The sequence below is a fragment of the Quercus suber genome, unplaced genomic scaffold (assembly GCF_002906115.3).
Source record: "Quercus suber isolate HL8 unplaced genomic scaffold, Cork oak 2.0 scaffold_62, whole genome shotgun sequence".
Classification (NCBI taxonomy): Eukaryota; Viridiplantae; Streptophyta; class Magnoliopsida; order Fagales; family Fagaceae; genus Quercus; species Quercus suber.
This window is the reverse complement of record NW_027069527.1, coordinates 1,859,191-1,868,728: the sequence shown is the minus strand read 5'-3', so window position 1 is coordinate 1,868,728 and position 9,538 is coordinate 1,859,191. Positions and strand designations below refer to the sequence as shown.

At 31.9% G+C, this 9,538-nt stretch overlaps 1 protein-coding gene across 2 annotated transcripts; it reads left to right on the top strand.

Moving 5' to 3' along the window:
• Nucleotides 1-802: 802 nt before the first annotated feature.
• On the top strand, nucleotides 803-6,698 carry LOC112011893 (ferric reduction oxidase 4). 2 transcript variants are annotated; one of them, XM_065772699.1, is made up of 9 exons: nucleotides 803-1,040; nucleotides 1,119-1,221; nucleotides 1,384-1,572; nucleotides 1,891-2,125; nucleotides 4,212-4,539; nucleotides 4,614-4,851; nucleotides 5,142-5,851; nucleotides 6,158-6,309; nucleotides 6,458-6,698. In XM_065772699.1, exons 1-8 carry the CDS (start codon nucleotides 890-892, stop codon nucleotides 6,295-6,297), a joined length of 2,094 nt encoding a protein of 697 aa, XP_065628771.1. In that variant the 5' UTR covers nucleotides 803-889; the 3' UTR covers nucleotides 6,298-6,309; nucleotides 6,458-6,698. The 2 variants fall into 2 exon arrangements, with proteins under 2 accessions (XP_065628771.1, XP_023900003.1); XM_024044235.2 differs by having other exon boundaries at nucleotides 6,158-6,698.
• Nucleotides 6,699-9,538: the final 2,840 nt, after the last annotated feature.

The following is a 9,538-nucleotide window of genomic DNA, read 5'->3' as shown; positions in this document are numbered from 1 at the left end:
GTGTGTCTACATCTTCTACTACTCCTCTTTATTGTGACAACTAGAGTGCCATTCATATTGCTCATAATGATGTCTTCTATGAACAAACTAAACACATCGAGATCGATTGTCATTTTATCTGTTATCATTTTGTTTATGGTGCTCTCAAGCTAATCTCAGTCTCATCTAAAGATCAACTTGCAGATATCTTCACCAAGTCACATCCTAAGGGACGCCTTCGTACTTTGGTTGACAATCTCAACTTGGTCTCACATGCACCTTAAGTTTAAGGGGGGTTATTAACGTGTATAGTATTGTGAGCTTTAGGCCTAACTAGATTACTTGTATAGCACATATTCTTGTACTACACTCTTACTTGTACTGTAATCATATGTCTTTTATATAAAGGCACTTATGTATATTCTTTCATCGAGAAATACAATACAATTATTCAATATTTCTAACAATTACAATTCACTAGAGTTTTTAGGTTAACTTTACTATATATATTTCTTAAATTCTAACCTTTTATTTTAAAATGAGTGGATTAGATTTTATTATTTTACCACGTTATTAATTTTTTTTTTTAAATAATGTTGACTATCACTACTTTAGTATCAAGCATAATCCAACCCACTTTATTTCAAATTAAATGAATAAAAAATTTTAAAGAACTTGACAGTGAAGTTACTCCAATAACTCTAGTAGGTTAGTCCCATAAATAAGGTGGTGTAGACGTGCATGAATGCAGATACATACGATGATGTATGAAGGAAGTTTTGTCACCTATAAATTTCTTAATTTCAAAAGGCTTATTAGTGCATAGCAGAAGAGTTTTCTCTCCATTAGCATATCCAAAAAGCGTCTTTTCCCATTAGTTCCCCAATTCACAAGGGAAAGAACAAAGAAGATGAGTATGGGGACAGCTTTGAGGATGATTTTCCTTGTGGTGTTTATTGGGTGGCTCATGGTTTGGGTTTTGTTGCCAACAACGATATACACACAAGCATGGACTCCTAAGCTAAACTGCAAGCTCAATTCAACATATTTTGGAGAACAAGGTTGCCTATAATTCTCTAATTTGCTTCTTTTTTCCCCCTTAGAACTATATGCTTAAATTTATATCATTAATTGTGCAGGGACAAATCTTCTGCTTTTCTCATTTCCCATGATGTTCATAGCCGCTTTGGGCTGTGTTTATCTCCATGTTCAGCAGGAATCAAAAAAAATTAACTCCAAAAGGTTAATTACAATATTTCTATTGTAAATCTTCCATTTATTACTTGTTCTTCACCTTAACATTTTTATTTTTATTTTAAATCTTCACTTTCTTGATCAAAATATGAATATTTTTCATTCATATGACTCATATGGAGTAACATAAATACTGGCATATTATTGTAGTGTTGTTAAAAGCCATCGTTCGGCCTTCTCAAAACGCCCGCTGCTTGTGATGGCTCCTCTGGGAATTGTTACTGCAACGGAGCTTGCCTTTGCTGCCATGTTCATTGCACTCCTAATCTGGTCTCTATTTAATTACATACATTATTACACCTTCGATCACCCCTTTGTGCATAAAGCTGGCGAGAAATTGTAAGTAGGAAGACCTCTTCATTTGATTTTCAATAATTAATAAAAAATGAAGCTTAATTGATTTGGTATGTTGGAAGATGGTTTATAAGCCTTGTCCCAAGGATAAGAGCCTAATTTTATTGAAGGAAAAAAAAAAAACACCTTATTTGTATGATTCCTTATAGTAATCTATTTTTTTGGGTTCAAATGGTAGCTCGACAACAATTGTATCCTTGATTGTGTTCCATATCTGTGATTCAAACCCCACTTATAATCTTCAATTTTGTCTATCTTAAGTCAACATTTTAAGAAAATAGGTCTTTTGGGATTCGATTGCAGGTGGCAAACAAGGCTTCGAAGTGTATCGTTCATACTGGGGTATGTGGGAAACATATGCTGGGCATTTCTCTTCTTTCCTGTGAGTCGAGGGTCTTCAATTTTGCCTCTTGCTGGGCTCACATCAGAGTCTAGCATCAAGTATCATATATGGCTCGGCCATCTTTCTATGATTCTTTTTGCCGTACATACCATCGGTTTCATCGTCTACTGGGGCACGACTCACCAAATGGCTGAGGTAAATCGCTATTGAAGCAATTTTTATGAAAAGGATAGAAGTCAGTCCAATAGTGACTTCGTACCTAGAGAGGTAGGAAGTCACTATTGAAGCATTAATTTAATCTTTATTGTGCTATAAGATGATACACGTAAGATTTCTATATCTATTTTGCAGTTAGAATCCCTTGTCTCTTTGTTTTTGGAAGAGAATTATGTTAGTCCTTGTGATAGTAGACCTACGAGTTTACTTTATGCTCTCTTTTTAGAAGAGATTTCTTAATCTTTCTTTTTTCAATATATGTGTTACTGAAAAAAAGATTAAATGTTTACTTATTATGTTAATATAGTGCACTAATTGTATTTATTGTCACATCAGTTTATAAACATTTTTTAGTAAAATTTTAAGTATTTATAACATTTTTACTTTTTTAATGTTGTTTTTGAAAGTTGACATGTCAATTTGTAAAATCTATGTCATAAAACTTGTAATATACCTAGCTTACCTAGCTTGCATCACTCTTTATAGTTTGAGAGAATTCTACAAATTTTATTACATAAAACTTAAAAATTAATGTCATTAATCATAAAATATTTAAAAAAAAAAGTATTTTATTTATTATATTATTGCGGTGATACCCATCACAATTCATTGTTATGTTAGTTTAAAAAATTTTGTAGTAAAATTGGTATTAAGGAAAATGTCTCAAATATGATTATGTTATTAAAAATAATTGTTATATGTCTATATGCATTTGCGTGTATGTGTTCGTTACTAATTATGCCCACAAGGGCATGAACATGTATGTGCGGGGATAGAGTCGTATAGTTTCAAAATACTATATGTATTTACCTGAGATTTTGGTATTTGGCCCAAAAAAATTCTTCTTTGGCCCCCCCTTTATAATCACAGAGAGAGAGAGAGAGAGAGACTAATGGGTGTTTGTTTTTTGTTTGAGAGAAAAATTGAGAAGTCAAAATAGGTAATTAATGGGCTGGGGTTGTTATCTTATGTTTTTTTTAGTTTATTATTATTTCAAAAAAAAAAGCAAGCCTCGGTCTTAGAGATGAGAGATGACTTAATGCTACAAGCTCAAAAAAAAATTACAATAATTATACAACACTCCCAAATAAGTATACCACGTCATTAATAAAAAAAATTAATTGGTGATTGTGGTAAGTTTATATGTGAGTTGGTATGATAATTTAGAAATAGTATAAACTTATTGGTGTGTCCTTAGTATTACACTTTTCTTTTTCCCTACTCCTTTTGCCTCTTGAATTCATGTGCTTATAGGTATATTTATATATTAACTTTGAATTTTTTGTTTTCTTTAATTATTATATTACTAATATATTCAACTTTTATAGATATTTTGTGTAGTGTAAATTTATTAAATTTTTTTTTAATAATATGAGAATATTTATTTAATATTTGTAATAAACTATGAAAGAAATCATTTTTCTAATTAAGATTTATTTGTAATTATTTAAATTCTTTTTACATATTTTTTTCTCACTAAATGATTATTAAAATAGTTATTTCATCATCATGTTTTGATCTTCGATTGAATCTTGATCTAACTTTAAAACTTTGAACCTCTACTTTTTCCTATTTTTTTACTAGTATAGTTTTAAGACTGATATTGATATCAATTAAATAGAAAGAGTCTCTTCGACTGCATAGCAGTACAAGCCACACAAGATGCCATCTTACACAATGCATTGTCGATGAGATCATTGCACTCATGTTGTATATATCACACACACCCACTCTCTCTCTTGTCTTTGTCTCTCTTCTCTCTTGCGTCTTTTCATTTATTAATATTTTGTTAATACTGAATAGATACTAATTTGGATTTTCTAAATAAATAAAAAAATGATTTCATTCTCCCCCTCCACCCATAATTTGGTATCCTAACTTAGTCTCTACATATGTGAAGTAATTATTTAGTATTTCAAGAGTAATGCTACTTCTTCTCATATAATAGTGAGTACCATTTATATGTATGGAATGAGCACTGCTTCTCAGGAATAATTTTACATGCATGTGAAGGTTTTGTCGGCAATTCCTTTAAAACATAAGGTTTCGGCAATAACTAATGCAGATGCTTGAATGGAGAAAAGATTGGGTGCCAAATGTAGCTGGGGAGATTGCATTTGTATTTGCAATGGGAATGTGGGTGACAAGCTTTCCTCGCGTGAGGCGAAAGATGTTTGAGGTTTTCTTCTATACCCACCATCTCTATGGGTTCTATATCTTCTTCTATGTACTGCATGTTGGCGCTGCCTACTTCTGCATGATCCTTCCTGGAATATACCTCTTCTTTATTGATCGGTTCTTGAGATTCCTACAGTCCAGACGAAGGGCTAGATCAGTCTCTGCACGCATCTTACCTTGTGACACTGTTGAACTGAACTTCTCCAAGAGCCCAGGTATAAAACAACAATAATCAATGTGTACATTCACTACAACTATTCCACATTTAACATGCAATTTTGCCTCCCAGGGTTGATTTATAATCCCACAAGCATATTGTTTTTAAATGTGCCTAGCATTTCCAAGCTTCAGTGGCACCCTTTTACAATTACTTCTAATTGTAATATGGAGCCAGATAAGCTCAGCATTGTCATCAAACGCGAGGGAAGTTGGTCCCAAAAGCTTTACCAGGAACTTTCTTCTTCTGTGGATTACCTTAATGTTTCTGTTGAAGGACCTTATGGTCCTACTTCCTCTCATTTTTTGAGGTCAGTTTTAACCATGAAAGACTTCCCTACTATAGTACTGCAAAGGGTCTAGCTTCTAAATTATAACATATGCTAAACTACTACAAATTTTACAGTATATAACCCTTACAAATTGATGTGACAATAAATATAATTGGCAGATTTCAAAAACATAATAAATTAACGTTATTTTTTGGTTGTGATTAGTAACAAATCAATTTATAAATATTATGCTGTAAAATTCATTATTATATGTTTATAACTTTGAATTGCTTTGTCATTTAATATGATTGATCTTTGTTTGGCACTAGGCATGAGTCCTTGGTGATGGTGAGTGGAGGAAGTGGCATTACTCCTTTTATCTCCATAATTCGTGAGATCATTTTCCGAAGCCAAAGTGAAGAATTAGATGTTCCGCCAGTTCTTCTAATTTGTGCATTCAAGAACTTGGCAGATCTCACCATGTTAAATCTCTTACTTCCTATCTCAGACACAAACACACAGATTTCCAAAATGCAGTTGCAAATAGAAGCCTATGTGACCAGAGAGAATGAGCAGACTTTTACAGATACCCAGAAGCACCTCCAAACCATTTGGTTCAAGTCAGATCCATTTGACTCGCCTATTTCTGCAGCTCTAGGCCCAAACAACTGGTTATGGCTTGGTGCAATAATCTCATCATCATTTGTCATGTTCCTTCTCATTTTGGGCATTTTCACTCGTTACTATATTTTCCCTATTGAACAAGAAACCTATGAGCCTTACCATTTCACCTTGAGAGCTCTTTGGGACATATTTTTGGTTTGTACCTGCATTTTTATAGCTTCTAGTGCAATCTTTCTTTGGTGCAAGAAACAAAATGCCAAGGAATATGAGCGAATCCTAAACCTGAAAGCTCCAACACCACCAACTTCACCATGGTCTCAATTTTATGTTGCGGATAGGGAGCTTGAAAGCCTTCCTCATCAGTCCCTTGTTCAAGCCACCAAGGTGCATTTTGGTACAAAGCCTGATCTTAAGGGTAAGTTCCACTACCACACCCAAGTATGAGAGTAAATGTGCACACGGCCTTCTTTTTTTTCTTTTTTTTCTTTTTTTGAGCGATGCTATGAATATTACAAGCTTTATTACATATGCCTTATAAATTTATGTGTCGCCACTAACCGAAAGAGCATAATTCAATCATTTATTTATTTAGTTATTAAAGTGACACCAATCACGTGTGTGTGTATTATTATATCAGTTTGTAGGTCTTTTTGTAGTAAATTGATAATAACTTAAGCATTTTTCCATGATTAATATATTTGGTGACATTCTTGCATTGTAGAAATTCTGCCTAGGTGCGACGGATCAGATATTGGAGTCCTAGTTTGTGGCCCAAGAACTATGCGACATGAGGTTGCCAAAATTTGTTCTTCTGGGTTGGCAGATAATTTGCATTTCGAGTCCATCAGCTTTAATTGGTGATGTATTTGGAAGGTGATTGTGTTCGATATAGCATTGCAGACAATCTACTTTTAACGTAGGGGATGCGATGTTGGAAACTTTTAAGCCCATAGCTCAAGAAATGTTTTGACATTTGTAAATATTTGCTCACCCTGTTTGATAGATAATCGAATTATTTCAGGACTACAAGCTACACTGGAAGGGGATTCTAATTTGCTGGTGGCGCAGTCCCTTGCCGATGATGCACTGAGTTTTTGCTGGTTTTGGTAGCTTAATTTATTAGAGATTCGATGATCTTTTTTAAGTGTTTCCATTGTTTAAACTTTTCTCACAGGGAAAGGAAATAACTTAGCTCATAATCTGGCCAGACATTTTATAAATGTTTTTGATATTTAGTGTGGATGAAAGATGTTCCTCTACAATTTTATTTATTTATTTATTTATTCAGGATGATTTAGCCTTCTGTTCTTATTTTTAAAATCATTGACATTTTCCACAACAACAACAACAACAAAAAATCTTATGTCGCAGATTATAATCGGTTGCTTAACACTTTTACATGGACATACCACTTTTTCTTCCACCACTCATTGACAACCTCATATAATAGTTATGGCAAATGGTGTGAAAAGGTGTGTGGTCCTAGAATTTTTGTAGATAATGAGATAATAAGGATAAATTTTGGGGCACCAACTTTTTCACAAAATTTTTAACACGTTTATATATATATATATATATATGAATTGAATTCAAGTTATACTAGGTGTAACTCTAAGTAATGTTACACTACTCAATATTTTTTTTAATTTAATGCGAATTTTGACAAATTAATCATTGGATTACATTATCTTTATATATTCTCCATGTTTGCAAAGTTTCAAAGTAATCAAAAATCAATAATCATGTCATCAATCAATTGTTTAAATTCAAGTTTTTGTAATTTAAAATATTGCATAAAATATGAGTTTATGAATTGAATAGTAAATAACATCTGATTGGTATAAAACTTGGCATGCATGTTAAATATATAGAACATATAATCCAATAATGAGATTTTCAAAATATGAATTAAATAACAAATTATTGGATGGTGTAACATTACTTAGAGTTACACCATGTGTAACTTGAATCCAACCTTATATATATATATATATATAAAAGATCAATTTCAAAAATAAATAACTATCCATTTGAATATTAAGGTATATTTTAACATTAAAAAAAAAAAACACAAAAAAGAGATCACGTTCATTATAATTTATCTAGGGAAAAGTTAACAGATATCCTAAGATCATTAGTTTAGAAAATATTTTAGAAACTTTTTATGAGAAAAGAAAAAGGTAATTAATTTATTTGACGGATTTTTATATTTTCCTACAAAGTGGTGTCAAAATTTTCTTAAAATGATTTATTAACAATTGCTCTAAGAGTATTCGTTAATAGGACCCAGAGGAAAACAATCAAATTTCTTGTATGTTGGCTAATATAGACTCATATAATTTAAAATTGTAATAGTTTGCAACTATATATACTATGAAAATTTATACATTTGAAAACTATATTAAAGTTTGAATTTTATTATGTTAACATGATATTATCTCCATTAATGAAGGAGAATGAAATGCAATAATTTTAACATGATATTATGTATACATGATATATATATATATATATATCATGTTTTTAAAACTTTTGAAAGCTAACAATAATGTTTTTTTTTTCTCTTCAATCAAAATTATTGCTTCTTTATTTTACTTTTTTCTATAATAATTTTATTTAATATAGTGACTATAATAAACATTGAAAAATATGTTTCTTTATTCCCTTTAAATAAAATTTGACATATAATTGTTTATTAATTACACCAACAAGAAAATCTTACTAAGGGAAAATAGAAAAAAATAATAATAAAATTATATAATACGTTAAGGAGGTTTGTGTTGTAATAAGCAAAAAGTGTTTTATACCCCTTGGTTGATTTAATCAAAATTTAATTAACCAGATTACTTAATGAATTCAATTTCTGATTAATAACTACAGTTTAAACACATCTCCAAATAAAGCAATCATACAAATAACACAACCATGTAGTGAAAAAAATTGTAAAACCATGTACGCATTCATACCCATATTCCTAATTATTACCCAATAAATACTTATTAACGTGATCCCACAATCTGCTTTAAGCAACTTAGACTCTTCTATATATCATAAAAAATTTTAACAAACCACGTTTATGACTATAGAGTGCTTTGAAAATTTCTTCTCCACCATAATGAACAAGGAAGGCTCTGTGACTTCAACCTTTGATCACCAATCAAAAATAATAGTTTTTATATTCACTTGTAGAGCACTCGGTATTTGGTCAAATTGAGCAGTTTAAATTTTTAATCTTGTTAGATGCATAACAAAGCACTCTTTAATTAATCTATTTGCAATTGACTTTAGTGAGCCCTTATATAGTTTAGGAAGTAGGGGTTAATTACCAACTCATTAGTTGACTTAATGAGCTTGATTAAGAATCAAGTTTCCCATGTCTCAATCAAGCAAGCCCTAGTCGAGAGACAATCAACAAGTTGATCTTGATCGATTAAGGGACGATTGAGGGTCCGTTGAAAATACAATAAAATACCCTTTCTTGAGATGAATCTTGGAGCTTGATCTTGTACTTTATATCTGACACCTACAGCTCCAAAACAAGATACATTGAAATAGGGTATTCTTATATTTTCAAGTCTTGTACTATTTTGTGGGATTTTTTAAAAAATAACTACAAAACTCAAACAATATTATTAGTTAGGCAACGTTTCAAATATATTACATTTCTAACAATTCAACTTCAGAGGAGTCGATTTTACTGTTCATATCGCCTATTTTTGCGCCACGTAGATAAAGAAATCGAGTCTTTTATACTCATTTTTTATACATAGAAATCGACTTCAGTGGGGTCGCATTCAATACAAAGAAAACGACTCCAGTGGAGTCGTTTTCTTTGTATTGAAAGCGACTCCACTGAAGTCGATTTCTCTGTGTAGAAATTCAAACGTCATTGCCGTCGGTGTTGCTCGTACCACCTCACAACCAGAAGAACCCCAGAAGAAATCAAATCCAAAACGGAGTCGTACCTGAGCGTGTTCTCCTCCACTGATCCGATCTGATCACTTGAAGCTTTCACCGGGGTTTGGTCAGAATCGGCGCCTGGATTCTTCGTGCTTCGCCGTCGGTGTTGCTAGGTTCGTCAGTCGGGGTCTGGTGAAATCGG

Excerpts from the sequence above, each read along its gene's own strand:
- LOC112011893 (XM_065772699.1), top strand. The coding sequence starts at position 890 with ATGAGTATGGGGACAGCTTTGAGGATGATTTTCCTTGTGGTGTTTATT. Across the intron at positions 1,222-1,383 it reads AAAAAAATTAACTCCAAAAG|TGTTGTTAAAAGCCATCGTT; the intron begins GTTAATTACAAT and ends ATATTATTGTAG. Across the intron at positions 1,573-1,890 it reads CATAAAGCTGGCGAGAAATT|GTGGCAAACAAGGCTTCGAA; the intron begins GTAAGTAGGAAG and ends ATTCGATTGCAG.